At 40.5% G+C, this 18,631-nt stretch overlaps 1 protein-coding gene across 2 annotated transcripts in view; it reads left to right on the forward strand.

Annotated features, from left to right (window-relative positions):
• Nucleotides 1-233: 233 nt before the first annotated feature.
• Nucleotides 234-18,631, forward strand: part of Cfi (complement factor I) — a 46,617-nt gene continuing 28,219 nt past the window's right edge. The window contains exons 1-2 of one of the 2 annotated variants that reach the window (XM_045143818.1): nt 249-338; nt 17,159-17,200. In XM_045143818.1, coding sequence (XP_044999753.1) covers nt 282-338; nt 17,159-17,200 — 99 coding nt within the window. In that variant the 5' untranslated portion in view covers nt 249-281. Of the gene's footprint in view, nt 339-17,158; nt 17,201-18,631 lie in introns of both variants that reach the window. The other variant, XM_045143819.1, reaches the window with a different exon arrangement.

Raw genomic sequence — 18,631 nt, forward strand, 5'->3', positions numbered from 1 at the left:
ACAACAAAATTGAGGCATTGTCACTACCAAGGTGGAGCAATCACAGTTTCCTGGTGCAAACAGTCCTTATTGGTCGACCGCAGATGCTATTAACTGGGAAGGCAGTTTTTGGTTTCAGTTACGGTAAAACTCTGGATATTAGCCAAATCCTTTAAGAGTTCAAAAGTACAAAGCCCTTTAGGAGGATTTCTCTTTTTAAATATTTCTTCAGAGGTTAAAAATTAAATCGCCAGGCTCTCTGGGTGAACAGTCCCTGCAGAGACCCAAGAAGGAGCACCACCATGAAACTCATCTCCACTGCCCTGTTTGTCCTGTGCCTTGGCTCTGCGGTGTGGGGGGTAAGTAGTCTAATCTGTATGCATAATCTTTCAAGGAGACATTTCAAAGATTATAAAAATGTAGGGAAATCTTAAAACCTAATCTTGACTTACATGTTACATTAGGCTGTTATTTTTAAAACGTTTTTATTGATAACTTCCATGAATATAAACAATGTAACATAATCATAATCCCTTCCCATCACCCTCCCTTTTCCCTCTCCAAAATCCTCCCTCCACTGAATCTCTTTTGTTTTGATGTCTCTCTTCTATTTTGAGGCCATCATCTTTTCTATCACGCAGAAGGTCCATTATTAAGAATGCTATTATGTAGTAACAGGTGTCTTACATTAATAATGTGATAAGATTAAGGAAACAGCTCTAATATGCTTATGTATATACATAGGCATTGAACTGAAGAAGAATTTGATTAATTCATCACTATAACTTAGTGCCATATTAAATCAATGAAAACCTTTGCCAAGTTCCTTCGACATGTAAGATACATTGTTAAGAGAGTAGCAAAGCTGATCTGATCCTTCAGTAGTCTTTTAATTAAACTGTAGAAAGATGATATGCCAGTGGGGAAATAAGCAAGATTTAAACTAACTTAGAAAATGTAAAAGAAGGGAATGTTAAAGACTCTACTTACCTGCAGTGTTGTTGCGTTGTTATGAACCCATCATAACTTGGAAATATTGTTGAATCAAAATATATCTCAGAGTTGAACACACTGTCACCCAAGTGCTCAAAGCACACTAGCCTGTAACTGGGCAAAATCACCTAGCCCAAGATACTTTTAAACTGAAGTGATGACTATCTTATGTAGCTTGTCAAATGATGTTCTGAAAGTGCTAGCGGTGTTGTTGACATGGATGGCTAGTGAAAGCACAATACCCAGAACACACCAGCAAGAAAATGCTGATGCTCTGCTGATCCTGAGGCTGACTGGGACCTGCGGTCACTACCAACTCCCAGTATTTCAACAGTGTCCAACCATGTATTGCTAGCCCGAGCAAAGAAACCCAATGTGTTTTTCCTCAACGTGTATGCTCCCTTACCATCACTGAAAGTTTAAAAAGGGCTGGAGAGGTGGCTTAGCAGTTAAGCGCTTGCCTGTGAAGCCTAAGGACTCTGGTTCGAGGCTCGATTCCCCAGGACCAACATTAGCCAGATGCACAAGGGGGCGCATGCATCTGGAGTTCGTTTGCAGTGGCTGGAGGCCCTGGCACACCCATTCTCTCTCTCTCTGCCTCCTTCTTTCTCTGTCTGTCGCTGTAAAATAAATAAATACAAATTAAAAAATATATTTTATTAAAAAGTTTAAAAAAATCTCTCATGGTTAGCCTGAGAATCTTCCACAAGGGAAATGGTAGTAGACACTGAGAAGACTCAAAACTAATCAAAGCAGAAAAGCAGAGACTGCTGAGAGCTCAACATAAAGAAGATTTGTAACATGTGCCCCAAGGCCCAGGAAGCATTGTAGAGGAAGGGGAAGACAGACTGTAAGAGCCACAGGGTGGGCAGGTATATTCTGAGGCATTGTCCCCTCCTGACAGTGACTGACTGGTGCATTCATGACCCCATATTGATTAACCATAACCCCACTGAGGAGGGCCCCCAGTGGAATGGAGGGCAGGGAAGAGGGAACATAAGAGCATAAGCTGATGGAAATATGAGCAGTGTGCAATATATTAAAAATAAACTAAAAGTTTTAAAATTATTTTAAAATAAATTTCAAAAATTACAGATCCAATCATAATATAATATCAATATGTATGGAAGTTATCAATAAAAATGCTTTTTTTTTAAATACTTTTTTTTCCAATTTATTTATTTGAGAGTGACAGACACAGAGAGAAAGACAGATAGAGGGAGAGAGAGGGAATGGGCATGCCAGGGCTTCCAGCCTCTGCAAACGAACTCCAGATGTGTGCGCCCCCTTGTGCATCTGGCTAACGTGGGACCTGGGGAACCAAGCCTCGAACCGGGGTCCTTAGGCTTCACAGGCAAGCGCTTAACTGCTAAACCATCTCTCCAGCCCTAAAAATGCTTTTAAAAATTATAAATCCAAGCTGGGCGTGGTGGTGCATACCTTTAAGCCCAGCACTTGGAAGGCAGAGGTAGGAGGATCACCATGAGTTTGAGGCCACCCTGAGACTACACAGTGAATTCCAGGTCAGCTTGGCTAGAATGAGACCCTATCTCAAAAAAAAAAAAAATTATAAATCCAGGTTGGAGAAATGGCACAGCAGTTAAAACCTGCTTGCTTGCAAAACCTGCCAATTCAGGTTCAACTCCCCAGTACCTACGTAAAGTCAGATGCACACAGTGGCACATGAATCTGGAGCTCATTTGCAGTGGCAGGAGACCCTGGTGCACCTATTCTCTCTCTAATTGCAAATTTAAAAGTTTAAATATATATTTAACAGTTATAAATCTGTACTTATATATACTTAATTGCCCCAAATGGTCAAAGGACTTTGGTGAGAGGAGAAATCCTCCAGATTATGGAACAAATGAGATTTAAGATGAACCTGTAATTCTAAGTTAGACTTGATCTGTGGTGAGGACTAATGCTCTCCTGCCCTTCCCTTTCACCCTGGGAGTGGTGCTGCTGGAGGGGGGGCAGCAAGGGGTCAGGCTCCTCCAGACAGGCATGTCCATTTCATCAGAATGCTTTCCATCAGAGCCCCTCAAGAAATTAAAGCTGAAATGGCACATTGGCTCTTATGATTAAACGTGTTTTTGTTGTTGTTACTGTTTTGTTGTTGTTTGTTTGTTTGGGGGTGGGTTTTTGTTTTTTGTTTTTTTGAGGTAGGGTCTCACTCTGGCCCAGGCTGACCTGGAATTCACTATGTACTCTCAGGGTTGCTTCAAACTCACAGCAATCCTCCTACCTCTGCGTCCCGAGTGCTGAGATTAAAGGCGTGCACCACCATGCCCAGCTTAAACATTTTTTTTTTAAATAGCTATTGGTAACTGTCAACCTTGGTGGTCAAAGCACTTTGAGATATTATTCCAAAAATACCGGCTTGTAAAAGAAACTATTTCAAGAAAAGTAACTTAGAAAAATCAGGACTACATATTTTACATTCCTGCTACCATGGTAGTAATACTTATAATATAGAATGAATGAAAATAAAGCATTTACTGATAATAGACTGAATGGAAGTATATATCCATAGATTATTTAACATTGTCATAGAAATGTTAGTTGATATTCATTGAAATAGTGAGTTCTAGGGCTATGTAGCAAGACCCTGTGTAATACAGTATTACTGAGACACTGCCGTAAAGGAGGTCACTTGGGATTGTTCTCCATGAAGAACTGACACTTTTTACCCTTTGAGTAAACCCCTGCTGTACAGACACTGAGCTTCCTGCAGCTCCCCACCTCCAGTCTGCTTCGTTGAATGTGCTTTTGTTGTCACATTCAAGAAACTTCTGCCGAGACAACAGTATTTCTGTTTTACTCAGATCCTACTGAGAGATCTTTTTTTTTTTAAATTATTTATTTATTTATTTGAGAGAGACAGAGACAGAGAGAAAGACAGATAGAGGGAGAGAGAGAGAAAGGGCGCGCCAGGGCTTCCAGCCTCTGCAAACGAACTCCAGACGCATGCGCCCCCTTGTGCATCTGGCTAACGTGGGACCTGGGGAACCGAGCCTCGAACCGGGGTCCTTAGGCTTCACAGGCAAGCGCTTAACCGCTAAGCCATATCCTACTGAGAGATCTTTAAGTCTGCCAGACTTTCCTTTTGTAACCTCTAATCTATGTTCTTTTGATGTAATGCATTATTTTCATTTCAGGTATTATATTTTTTATATCCCTACGTTTCACTTTGGGTTTTTTACATACCTTGCATGTATCTCACATTCTGGACACACATTTTGGACAGCACTACACTTGCATTAACTTTCAGCATCTTGGCCTGCTGATCTGCATCACTATTCTAGGCATATTTCAACGGATTGATTTTGCTCCACATCATGAGCCATATTCCCCAGTTTCTTTGCATTGTAGTATTTTTGAGTGGATGACAGGTCATCGCCTTGTCAGATGCTGCATAATTGAATAAATGCCTTGAGCTTTGTTCTGGGATGTGGTTTATTCACTTGGAAACAAGTTACCCTTTGACATCTTGCTCTTCAATTTTCTTAGGAAAGAGAATACTGCTTAGTCCAGATGACTCCATCCCACCGAAGCGAGATCTCTCTCTGCACTCCTCTCTCTGCCCCACCAGTGACAAGTGTAGTTGAGATCTACATAATTCTGGCACAAATATCCAGCCAGACATAGCTTACAGGAGGAAGGGATTTATTTATTTCAGCTTACAGATCCAAGGGAAGTTTTATCAATGGCAGAAGAAGCTGGTCCCCTTTCACAAATTTAAACAGAAAGAAACAACCAAATACCCAAAAAACACCAAAAATCAGCAAGCATGCAGCAAGCAGGACCCTCAGAGCTCAAACACATCTGCACACCTTGGGGCTGGATTTCATATCTGCCCCAGAGACACACCCTCGGTAGCAGGAGTCTATCTGCTCGGGGCGAAAGCTACAAATTTATTTATTTATTTATTTTTATTTTTTTTTATTTTTTAATTTTTTTTTTCACCAAAACAATTTTTTATTTCCAGTGTTTAATTGGGTATGCACACAGGCATGACACAGGTTTGGATTTAAATTTTCCATGATTATAAAATATATCCCATGGTAATTCCCTCCCTCCCCACCCCCACACTTTCCCATTTGAAATTCCATTCTCCATCATATTACCTCCCCATTACAATCATTGTAATTACATATATACAATATCAACCTATTAAGTACCCTCCTCCCTTACTTTCTCTTCCCTTTATGTCTCCTTTTTAACTTACTGGCCTCTGCTACTAAGTATTTTCATTCTCACGCAGAAGCCCAGTCATCTGTGAAAGCTACAAATTTAATACAACACCTGAGTCTATGGGGTCATACATTCAAGCAACCACAAGGTTTCCAGTTAGAACAGTGAGAATAAATTACAATTCACAACCCTGTTTCAGTGTGAGCAGTATGACTCCAAACATTTTTTAGTGTTCTACTCCTCAGCTTCTAGTAATTTCTTTACACAGGTGCTAATAAATAAATACTCAGCTGACCACTCCAACAGGATCTTCAGCCAAGTTTAAGTTCTCTCTCTGTACAATTTTCTTCTGTAAACCTTAGTTGAATAGCTCTGTATCCCCAACCCAGAGTCCCTTGGGCTTGGCTCAAGTTCCCCATCTCTGATCCACAGTAGAAAACTCTCTTAAGGCAATAAAATGAGATAATGGCAGAGCCTACCTCATTTGTTTTACAACTCTCAGGGGTCAATGCTCTTCATTGCCTGATGTCCAGAATGATTAAAACATTTTCTCTGTTTTGTCCACTTACTGATTATTTTAAGCAGGTGATTCTGGTCCCTTCTACTTTGTCTTGGTTGGAAACAGAATTTCAATTTAATTTAATTATAATTAAACTTTAAAATGCACATTTTATTAGTACTTATTGTATAGATCTGCTAAGAGGTGTTGGTGTTGTGGTGGAGTTTTGAAATGCAAATATATACTTCAAACGAGTCCTTTAAAAATTATTTATCACTGGCGCACACCTTTAATCCCAGCACTTGGGAGGCAGAGGTAGGAGGATCACCATGAGTTCAAGGCCACCCTGAGACTACATAGTTAATTCCAGGTCAGCCTGGACCAGAGTGAGACCCTACCTCAAACAACCAAAAAAAAAAAAAAAATTATTTATCACTAGGCATGGTGGCACATGCCATTAATCCCAGCACTCAGGAGGCCCAGGTAGGAGGACCACTGTGAATTCAAGGCCAGTCTGAGGCTACATAATGAATTCCAACCTACCTTGAAAAAAAAAAAAAGAATTATTTATCTTTCAGTGCACATTTATATTACAGAATTATATCTTTTTCTGAATTTAAATAGTAGACTCAAAATGTAAACTCTCCCAACAGTTGCAAAGATGAAGAAACAGAAGTTAGGCTGGAGAGATGGCTTAGCAGTTCAGGCATTTGCCTGCAAAGCCAAAGGACCTAGGTTCAACTCCCCAGGACCCATGTAAGCCAGATGCACAAGGGGGAGCATGCATCTGAAGTTCGTTTACAGTGTCTGAAGGTCCTGGCATAACCATTGTCTCTCTCAAATAAAAATAAAATAAAAAACATAAAAAAACAGATGTTGAGTTATTCAGCTTTATCATTCCAGTGGCCATTTGGAGTTTGTTCCTAAAATATAAAATAGGGTGCGGGTGGAAGTGCCAGGGATGGAAACTTCCAGGAGTGAGGTGGCAGGGACACTGAGGTAAGGGTAGCTGGGGTGGTCTGAGCCGGAGGCTGGTGAAAAAAAATTTAATTAAAAATTAGATAAAGGGCTGGAGAGATGGCTTAGCGGTTAAGCGCTTGCCTGTGAAGCCTAAGGACCCCGGTTCGAGGCTCGGTTCCCCAGGTCCCACGTTAGCCAGATGCACAAGGGGGCGCACGCGTCTGGAGTTCGTTTGCAGTGGCTGGAAGCCCTGGCACGCCCATTCTCTCTCTCTCCCTCTATCTGTCTTTCTCTCTGTGTCTGTCGCTCTCAAATAAATAAATAAATAAAAAATGAAAAAAAAATTAAAAAAAATAGATAAATAAAAAATAAAATATAAAATAGCCAAACAGTGCAGACTTGGAGAAACAATAATGGAGCTGGGGAGATGGTACAACTTGGTTAAAGGCTTGGGTTTGCAAAGCCAGTTGGCCCAGGTTTAATTCCCCAGCACCCACCATGTAAAGCCAGATACACAGCTTGACACATGTGTCGAGAGTTTGTTTGCAGCAGTGAGAAGCCCTGGTGCACCCAAGCTCGCTCGCTCTCTCTCTTTCTCCCATAAATAAAAATATTTTTGAAACAAGGAGCAATGCTTTCATTTGCTGAGTGCAAGCTATAGTTCATGTAGGAAATATTCTTCTCCTCCTGATGGTATTGTACTGTTTTATTTTTATGTTTTATAACATGGTTATATATATATGAACTTCCATAAAATAGAATACTCATAATAGCTGTATTTTCTGAATAATTCATTATTTCTTTAGCTTCATTATTTTTACTGAAAATAGTTTTGTGGGAAAAACTGTTCATAAAGAATGTGTTCTGGGGCTAGAGAAATGGCTCAGTGGGATAAGGCACTGCCTACAAAGCCTATGAACCCAAGTTTGATTCTCCAGTATCCACATTAAGCCAGATGCACAAAATGGCATGTGTGTCTGGAGTTTGTTTGTAGTGGCTAGAGGCCCTGGTGTGTCCATTCTCTCTTTCTACCAGGCATGGTGGCACACATCTTTAGTCCCAGCACTTGGGAGGCTGAGGTAGGAGGATTACTGTGAGTTCGAGGTCAACCTGAGACTGAATTCTAGTCCAGCCTGGGCCAGAGCAAGACCCTACCTCAAAAAAAGTCATGTGCTTTGTGTAACAATTATTCTGAATTCACCATTTGTTAATAGAATTTTTTGTAACATATTGTTATACACAGAATGCTAGTTTCTATAATATATAAATAGCTCCTACAAAAACAAGAAAACTTAATTTACATCAACAAAAGATATAGTTAGTACATGGGGAAAACAGTTCTCTTAAAACTTAAGCATACTGAAAGACATTCAACATCATTCGTAGGAAAAAGGAAAATAAAGTATACTCTAATAACCTTTGTGCACATAAAATTGGCAGATAAATGAGATGTATACTCTACGTCACTTATGAAAACTAGGCATTCTCATCACATTGATGACAGAAATGCAAATGAAAGCATTTGAAGCCATGTAAAGATGCTTTATTTCTTTCAGTATTAAAGTTGTACATTCCTTTGATAAAGTAATTTTACTTCCAGGTGTCTGATATATATAATCTGTGTATGTGGACAATGCTGTGCTTTATATAAGGGAATTCATTATAGCATCATTATAAAATAATACACTGAAACAATCTAAATTCCCTTTGGGAGGTTGGTTATGTGGCCATTAGTTACAAATTGCACTGGCTTGTGAGGATTGGAGATTAAAATTCGGGCTGACACATTGCTGAGCTCTGAGAAGACTCGCTCAGAGCTGTTCAGCAACTATTCTCTCAGGTGGTGGGTGCATTGAGAAGATAAGGGATGGAAGAAAATATAACCTTTTCTTCCTTTATTCTCTCCTTCTCATCCTCCTCTTCTTCTTCTTCCTCTTCCTCCTCCTCCTCCTTCTTTTTGTGATATCATCTCACTCTCTAGCTCAGGCTGGCCTTGAACTTGTAATCTTCCTGCCTCAGCCTCCTGAGTGCTGGGCTGTGTCTGGATGTTTCCTATTCAAAACTCAATTAAAATGAAAAGCTAAAATCTCAGACATATATCTTATGTTTAAAAAAATAAACTAAGGGCTGGAGGAATGGCTTAGCGGTTAAGGTGTTTGCCTGCAAAGCAAAGGACCCAGGTTCAATTCCTCAGGCCCCACCTTAGCCAGATGCACAAGGAGGCGCACATGTCTGGAGTTCATTTGCAATGTCTGGAGTTCATTTGCAGTGGCTGGAGGCTCTGGCATGCCCATTTTCTCTCTCTCTTTCTCTCTCAAATAAATAAATAAAAATATTTTAGGCGGGGTGCCTGGCGCTTCTGAGGAGATGGAGCTGTGGCTGCTCGGGGCTGACGGGGGAAGGCTCCTGGGGCGCGGGTTGCGGCTGGAGCGTTGTGGGAAGCCCTGGACGCGGAGGAATTCACTTTAAAAACATGGCAACTTTTATGCCAAGGAAGAGGAAGCAACATTTATTAAATGGTGATAGGACTCATCAGATGCAGAAGTTTCCAATAATTTTCCTTCCAAGAAATTGCTTGATGGGAAAAAGATGATTTCTTCCAAGTCCATTGTGTATCCCATCTTCAGTGTATCTTCAGTCAGTACAAAAAGATCTCTAGTGGAAGAGCAGTCTCCTGTGGGTTCTGTCACATGTACTGACTTCTTGAAACAAACCAATGTACAGAAAATCGTGAATACCAGAGATTCAAATAAAGAAACAAAAGACCAGCTCTTCATTGATGCACGTCAGAAACATTTTGGGACGACTATGTGTAAATCTTGTGGCATGATCGATACTGCCTCCAGCCCTGAAGATGAAATGCAACATGCCCACTATCACCACAGGTTTCTGGAGGGAATTAAATATGTGGGCGGGAAAAGAGAACGGGTGGCAGCAGAGTTTGGGGAAGGAAAGACTGTGTTGGTTCTGCCACGTGATCCAAGTTATGCCCTCAGAAAGGTTGAAGATGTCCAAGAACTTGTTGATCCTGAATTGGGGTTCCAGAAAGTTGTTCCTAAATGTTCAAACAAAATCAAAACTTTTCTCTTTATATCTGATGAAAAGAGGGTAGTTGGATGTTTAATTACAGAGCCCATCAAAACAGGCCTTTCATGTCCTGTCTGAACCAGCTGCACCAGAATCCTCAAGCTCTAAAGAATGTTCTAGAGCTTGGCAATGCTCAGATGTACCAGAACCTGCCATCTGTGGGATAAGTAGAATCTAGGTTTTCAGACTGAAAAGAAGAAAACATATTGAGAGACGACTAGTAGATATTGTCAGGAATTGCTTCATGTTTGGTTGCTTTCTCAGCACTAATGAAATAGCATTTTCTGACCCAACTCCAGATGGCAAGTTATTTGCAACCAAGTACTGCAATACTCCTAATTTTCATAGTTAAAAGTTGATTGCAGCCATAAAACAGGTACCATGTTTATAAGTTCAGATGGGTCCTTATACATTGTAAACTATTATCAAAATGAAAGTTACTGAGACTTAAACTACTAAGCCATCTCTCCAGCCCAAAGGCAACTTTATTTAGTCTGCAAATCTGTAGTTTGGCCAGGGTCCAGGTCATCTATAACAGCCTCAGGTGGGATGGTCTTCTCTTCATATTTTTGATGGCCTGACCATGGCAGAGAAATACAAGGACTAGCCTCATTGCATCAGTAGCTTCCCAACATCCCTTGGATCACACCTGATGACTTACTATTGGCTAGAGCAAGCCATATGGGATATGGAAATAGCCTTCCTCCCAGGTAAGGAATGATATGAAAAGTAGGGCTCTAGGGTTGGAGAGATGGCTTAGCTTATTGTTAAGTGCTTGCCTGTGAAGCCTAAGGACCCGGATCAAGGCCCAATTCCCCAGTACCCACATAAGCCAGATGCACAAAGTGGCACATGCATCTGGAGTTCATTTGTGGTGGCTAGAGGCCCTGGTGCACCCATTCTCTCCCTCTTCCTCCCTCCCACCCTCCCTCCCTCTCTCTCTCTCCCTCTCCCTCTCCCTCTCTCTCTCCCTTCTGTCTCTATCAAATAAATAAATAAAAAATAAACAAAACATTTTTAAAAAGAAAACTGGGGCTATAATCATCATCATGTTAGCATTTACACAGATATTAGATGTCTATTCGTAGCTCCTCATGAATTTTTTCATTTGATCCAATAACTATGTGAGGACATCATTTTTATGTTCCACATTTTATGAAACAGGAAACAACATGACAAAGGTAAAGCTATTTACCCATGATGACATTGCTACTTAGCAGCAGAAGGGGAACTTTCTAATAATGTGTCCCAAAGAGAAAAGCTGTCCCAGCTACTTGACAGGCTGAGGCAGTCACACTGATTAGGAGCCCAAAGCCAACCTGAGCAACACAGTACTGTGATATTCTTTTCTTTTTATAAGTCCTAGTGCTTCCATCCTCCTCCTGTTCATATGCCATTTTATTTATTTATTTATTTATTTATTTATTTATTTATTTATTTATTTATAAGAGAGGGAAAGAGGCAGATAGAGAGAGAGAGAATGGGTCCTTCAGCAGCTGCAAATGAATTCCAGATGCATGTACCACCTTGTGCATCTGACTTACGTAGGTCCTGGGGATTTGAGCCTGGGTCTTTGGCTTTGTAGGCAAGCGCCTTAACTGTTAGGCCATCTCTCCAATCCTCTTTCTTTTTTTCTTTTTTTTTCTTTTTTACTTATGAGAGAGAGAGAGCTGGCACGCCAGGGCCTCCAGCCACTGCAAACGAACTCCAGACATGAGCACCACCTTGTGCACGTCTACCACCTGGGCGCATGCATCACCTTGTGCATCTGGTTTACATGGGTTCTGGGGAGCCGAACCTGGGTTCTTAGGCTTTGCAGGCAAGTGCCTTAACCACTAAACCATCTCTCCAGCCCAATCCCATTTTTTTTTAAAAAAAGAGGAAACTGAAGATTGCTCAGTGGTTAAAGGTGCTAGCTTGCAAAGCCTGCCAGAATGGTTTTGATTTGCAAGCCACCCATGTGAGCTAGGTGCAAATATTGGTTTGAGCACCTGGTGTTCATTTGCAGCAGCAAGAGGCCCTGATGCACGCATATGCACACGCATGTAAGCACTGGGCTGGAGAGATGGCTTAGCAGATAAGTGAGGTAGGGTTTCACTCTAGCCCAGACTGAGCTGGAATTCACTGCATAGTCTCAGGGTGGCCTTGAACTCATGGTGATCCTCCTACTTCTGCCTCCCAAATGCTGTGATTAAAGGTGTGCACCACCTCACCCAGCTAAGACCCTTCTTTTTATTATTATTATTATTATTATTATTATTATTATTGCTTTTTTGAAGTAGGGTCTCACTCTGGCTCAGGCTAACCTGGAATTAACTATGTAGTCTCAGGGTGGCCTCGAACTCACAGTGATTCTCCTACCTCTGCCTCCCGAGTGCTGGGATTAAAGGCATGTACCACCATGCCCAGCTTAATTTATTTATTTTTATTGACAACTTCCATAATTGTAGACAATAACCCATAATAATTCCCTCCCTACCCCCACTTTCCTCTTTGAAACTCCACTCTCCATCATACCTTCTACCCCTCTCAATTAACCTCTTTTATTTTGATGTCATGATATTTTCCTCCTATTATGATGGTCTTGTGTAGGTAGTGTCAGGCACTGTGAGGTCATGGATATCCAGGCCATTTTGTGTCTGGAGAGAGCACATTGTAAGGAGTCCTGCCCTTCCTTTGGCTCTTACATTCTTTCCACTACCTCTTCCACATTAGACCCTGAGCCTTGGAAGGTGTGATAGAGATATTTCAGTGCTGAGCACTCCTCTGTCACTTCTTCTCAGCACCATGGTGCCTTCTGAGTCATCCCAAGGTCACTGCTATCTGAAAAGAGAAGTTTCTCCAACCAAAAGTGAGAGTAGTATTAATACATGGGTATGAACGTTAAGAAGTTCTTACCGGGGCTGGAGAGATGGTGTAGCGGTTAAACGCTTGCCTGTGAAGCCTAAGGACCCCGGTTCGAGGCTCGGGTCCCCAGGTCCCACGTTAGCCAGATGCACAAGGGGGTGCACGCGTCTGGAGTTCGTTTGCAGAGGCTGGAAGCCCTGGCGCGCCCATTCTCTCTCCCTCTACCTGTCTTTCTCTCTGTGTCTGTCACTCTCAAATAAATAAATAAATAAAATTAAAAAAAAAAAAAAGAAGTTCTTACCGGACAGTTTGGTGAGCATAGTACATACATTTAGCCAGACACCAGTCAACATTACACCCCTAGGGCTCATGACTACCCCTGTTATACGTTTTCACTATCAGGGATGTATTCCCTCCCATGGAGTGGGCCTCCAGTCCAATTAGAGAGGGGTTGGTCTCCCCCCCCCCCATAACAGACATGCCACTATTGCACCCGTTGGCTCATTTGGCCTGGCTGGCCAAATTTAAGGCTTGCAGTGTCCATTGTAAAGTATCTCCACTGTTGATTTCTCTCTCTCCCATTGAACTTCATGCAGCATAGCTTTTTAAAGCTTTTTGTCAGCTGGTGTGCATAGAGGGGGTTTTCAACTCAGTTCCAGCAGGATTCCTCAATGACTTTGCAGCACAAGTATGATGAGTCTTCAGCAATAAGGTCTGACCATCTATTCTTGGTGGGAAGCCAAGAGCCTCAGCAATAGCCTATGTTTTGTGGGTATCCTAGACCTCCCTGACCAACAACTCACTGGGAGGTGTCCTATCCTTGGCACTGAAAATTTTCTTGTAACAATCTATGACTTCTCAGTGTTCCATTGTCCAAAAAAGTAGGTTTCCATATGACTTATTTATATCCTCCTAGATTTTGATTAGCCCTCCACCTTTCCTTTACTCCCCTGATCTCACTTAGTCCATTTTACCCTTACTTGTTACTATGGCACATTAATCTGTTCTAGTTACATATACACAATACCATCCTATTAAGTCCTCCCCCTCCCTCCCTTTCTATTCCCTTTATATCCCCTTTCTAGTTTACTGGCCTCTGTTACTGAGTTTTATTCCTTTACACATAGAAGTCCAATATTTGTAGCTAGGATCCACATATGAGACAGAACATGTGACATTTGGCTTTCTGGACCTGGGTTATCTCACTTAGTATAATCCTTTCCAGATCCATCATTTTCCTGAAAATTTCATGATTTCATTTTTCTTTACTGCTGAATAGAACTCCATTGTATAAATGTGCCATATCTTCATTATCCACTCACCAGGTGAAGGACATCTAGGCTGGTTCCATTTCCTTGCTATTGTGAATAGAGTGGCAATAAACATGGTTGAGCAAGTATCTCTAAGGTAATAAGACAAGCCCTTAGGATACATGCCTAGGAGAGGTATAGCTGGGTCATATGGTAAATCTATTTATAGCTGTCTCAGGAACCACTGCACTGATTTCCATAATGGCTGGACCAGATTGCAGTCCCACAACAGTGTAGAAGGGTTCCTCTTTTTCTGCATCCTTGCCAGCATTTATTTTCATTTGTTTTCATGGTAGTAGTCAATCTGACAGGAGTGAGATGGAATCTCGATGTAGTTTTAATCTGCATTTCCCTGATGGTTAGGGATGTAGAACATTTTTTTTTTTCGAAGTTTATATGCCATCTGTATTTCTTCGTTTGAGAACTCTCTATTTAGTTCCTTAGCCCATTTTTTAATTGGGTGGTTTGATTTCTTATTATTTACCTTTTTGAGTTCTTTGTATATCTTAGATATTAATCCTCTATCAGATGGATAGCTAGAAAAAAATTTCACCCATTCTGTAGGTTGCCTCTTTGCTCTATTCACAGTGACCTTTGCCATTCAAAAGCTTTGTAATTTCATGAGGTCCCAGCAGTTTACCTATGGTTTTATTTCCTGAGCACTTGGGGTTATATTCAGAAAGTCTTTGTCCAGACCAATATGTTGAAGGGTTTCCCCTACTTTTTCCTCTAGCAGTTTCAGAGTTTCATGTCTGATATTAAGATCTTTGATCCATTTGGACATAATTCTTGTGCATAGAGAGATAAGGATCTATTTTCATCCTTCTACAGATACATATCCAATTTTCCCAGCTCATTTGGTGAAGAGGCTATCTTTTCTCCAATGAGTATTTTTAGCATTTTTGTCAAAGACTGAGTAGTTATAGATACCCAGACTTGCATCTGGGTCCTCTATTCTGTTCCATTGATCTACATGTCTGCTTTTGTGGTAGTACCATGCTGTTTTTGTTCCTATGGCTCTATAATATAAGTTAAAATCAGGTATGGGGATACCATCAGCCTTACTTTTGTTGAGGTTTTATGTGCTTCCAAATGAATTTTAGGATTATTTTTTCTATTTCCGTGAAGAATGCCATTGGAATTTGATGGAGATTGCAGTAAATGTGTAGATTACTTTTGGTAAGATTGCCATTTTCACAATATTGATTCTTCCAATCCAAAAACAAGAGATGTCCTTCTCTTTCCTAGTATCTTCTGCAATTTGTCACTTGAGTGTTTTAAAGTTTGCATAGTAGAGAGTCCTTCACTTCCTTGGTTATGTTTATTCCAAGGTACTATTTTTTTCGGTGTACTTGTAAATGGGAGTGATTCTCTGATTTCATCCTCTATGTGTTTGTTGTTAGCATGTAGGAAGGCTAACAATTTCTGTGTTTATTTTGTATCCTGCTACATGGCTATAGGTGTTTATCAGCTCTAACAGTTTGCTGGTAGAGTCTTTAGGGTCCTTTGTGTATAGAATCATGTCATCTGCAAATAATGATAACTTGATCTCTTCCCTTCAATTTGTATCCCTCTTATGTGTGTCTATTGTCTTATTGCTATGGCTAAGACTTCCAGAACTATATTAAATAAAAGTGGGGACAGTGGACACCCTTTTCTTGTTCCTGATTTTAGTGGGAAAGCTTCAGCTTTTTCTCCTTTTAGTATTATATTGGCTATAGGTTTGTCATAAATAGCCTTTATTATGTTGAGATATGTTCCTTATATTCCCAGTCTCTGTAGGACTTTTATCATGAAGGGATGCTGGATTTTGTCAAATGGTTTTTCTGCATTTAACTAATGAGATGACCATGTGAATTTTGTCCTTCAGTCCATTTATATAATGTACTACATTTATCAATTTGCATATGTTGAACCATCCCTGCATCTCTGGGATAAAGCCTACTTGGTTGGGGTGAGTGATCTTTCTGATATATTCTTGTGTTCTATTTGTCAATATTTTGTTGAGAATTTTTGCACCTATGTTCATGAGGGAGATTGGTCTGCAATTTTCTTTCTTTGTTTTATCTTTGCCTGGTTTTGGTATCATGGTGATGCTGGCTTCGTAGAAGGAGTTTGGTAGGATTCCTTCCTTTTCTATTTTATAGAAAAATTTGAAAAGTATTGGTGTTAGTCCTTCCATGAAGGTCTGGTAAAATTCACTAATGAATCCATCTGCTCTGGGACTTTTTTTAGTTTGGGGACTTTTTATAAGTTCTTGGATCTCCATACTTGTTACAGGTCTATTTAAGTGGTTAATCTCATCTTGATTTAATTTTGTCAGGCCACATAAATTAAAGAAATTATCCATTTCTTTCAGGATTTCAAACTTAGTGGAGTATATATTCTTATAGTATATCCCTGTGATTTTTTGAATTTCTCTGGTATGTGTTGTGATGCTGCCTTTTTCATCTCTAAGCTTTTTAATTTGTGTCTCTTCCTTATGGTCATATTTGCTAAGAGTTTATCTTGTTTATCCTTTCAAAGAATCAACTCTTTGTTTTATTGATTCTTTGGATTGGTTTTTGGTTTCTATTTCATTAATTTCTGCCCTAATTTTTATTATTTCTTCCCATGTACTGATTTTTGGTTTGTCTTGTTCCCCCTCCCAAAGGCCTTAAGGTAAAGCATTAAGTTATTTACTTGCATTTCTCCTAATTTCTTATTATAGTCACTTAAAGCTATAAATTTCCCTCTTAGGACTGCCTTCATTATGTAGGACCCATTTTTTTAATCTCTCTCCAGATCCCATGTAAGCCAGACACACAAAGGTAAGACAAGCACAAGATTGCACATGCCCACCAGGTGGCACAAGTGTCTGGAGTTTGATTGCAGTGGCTGAGGCCCTGGTGCACCAAATCTATCTGCTTCTCTCTCAAAAAAATAATTTAAAGAAGGTTGAGGGACACCACAGCACTGAAGCAGACCAAAAAACCAACATGGCTCAGGGAAATTTTGTGGAAGAGGGGGAGGAAAGAATGTCAGAGTCACATGTTGGGTCATGATATGCAGAGACATTTATCGTACCAATAACTGTGGGCTAACTCCACAATGCACGACCCATTTACATCAACAAGGAGGGTCCAATGGGAGGGCGTAGATCATGGATGAGCCTAAACAATGGTACCAAACTGCCTGTATTGGCTGAAAAGAAAACTAATAAATTAAATTAAAAAAAAAAGAAGTTGAGGGGTGGAATGGCAGCCTTTTTCTTCTTTCTCTTCCTTTTTTTTTTTTTTTTTGCTTACAGAATAAAGGTGAAAAACAAACCAAAGCAACAAGAAAACATGAGGTAAGTTTCTCTGTGTGTATAGGGTTTGATAAAGCCAAGAAGAGGAGATGGTTTGGTTTCTTGTCCTTAATGGCTATCTAAAATGACTTCATTGTATTCCTGATTAAAAAACAGGGGCAAAGTCCACAACCATTGCTACATCACTACAAATATTAAAGGAAGGATTAAGAGAGGAAGAGAAGACCCACCCACATTCTCCCCACAGAGAAGAGGCAATAGCGAAAGGAGATAGAGTCATGTTTGGTGGATGACAGGGCTGTATTAGTAATTGAAAGTTTTGAGAATGTATTCCTAGGATATGTGAATATCTTTACTTATAAGTAAGAATCACACTGCTATATGCCTTCATACTTCAAATATAAATGTTATTTCATAATATGGTTGTTAATCTTTCCTGGAATGTTATTCATTCCATGTTATGACTTTTGGAAGTTTTCATTGTCTTTTAATGACATATCAGCTGAAAAAGATACCTCACAGAACTACATGCATAGTCAATACATAGGGAGATAGCCATCTTTGATATTAGATGAAAGCCTACCTTCCAAAGTCTTTGGTTGAGCTAATTGGAGGGAAGAGCTGACTCAGGATCATTCATTCACTCCACAGGGAAACTCAGAAACCATCTTCAACTCCTACATGGATTAAATTGTTGATTCTGGGGCTGGAGATATGGCTTAGTGGTTAAGGCCTCAGAACCCAAGTTCAATTCCCCAGTACCCACGTCAGCCAGATGCACAAAGTGGTACATGCATCTCAAGTTCATCTGCAGTGGCTGAAGACTCTGGTGTGCCCATTCTCTCCCTCTCTCAAATAAATAAAATAAAGTATTGAATCTATTGTTTTACCTCGCTTAAGTATCTTTTCAGACCCTTACTGTTCCCCACGTATGCTGACTCTTCCTCCCTGGAGTTGTCACTAGTGCACGCCCACCCAAAGCGCTCGGTACTCTGCTCCAGTGTCAGGGCTTCTCGCCACACCCCAATACCTTGTGCACTGCTCCTCCTGCTTCCAGCAGTCTTCTTGCGGCTATCGCTACCCAACCTGTCCTTGTTCAAGGGCTACCACCTCCATGAGACCTGGAAACACAAATTTACTACAGACCACAATCTGCCTCATGCCCCACTAATATGTGTGTTCTCTCTTGTTGGCTAGATATCAAGTTCAAACTCATCTCAGCACAATTTTGCATGTAGTAGGAGTTCACTGCATGGTTTTTCATTTAATAACAGAATTAATGAAAACCATGCATGAAATGCATGGCATGAGACTGTATTCCTTCCTCTCCAAATCCTTGTCCTCCCCCTCCTCCTCTTTTTTTTTTTTTTAATTTGAGGTAGGGTCTCATTCTGGCCCAGGCTGACCTGGAATTCACTACATAGTCTCAGGGTGACCTTGAACTCACAATGATCCTTCTACCTCTGCCTCCCA

The sequence above is a fragment of the Jaculus jaculus genome, chromosome 2 (assembly GCF_020740685.1).
Source record: "Jaculus jaculus isolate mJacJac1 chromosome 2, mJacJac1.mat.Y.cur, whole genome shotgun sequence".
NCBI classification, from domain to species: Eukaryota; Metazoa; Chordata; class Mammalia; order Rodentia; family Dipodidae; genus Jaculus; species Jaculus jaculus.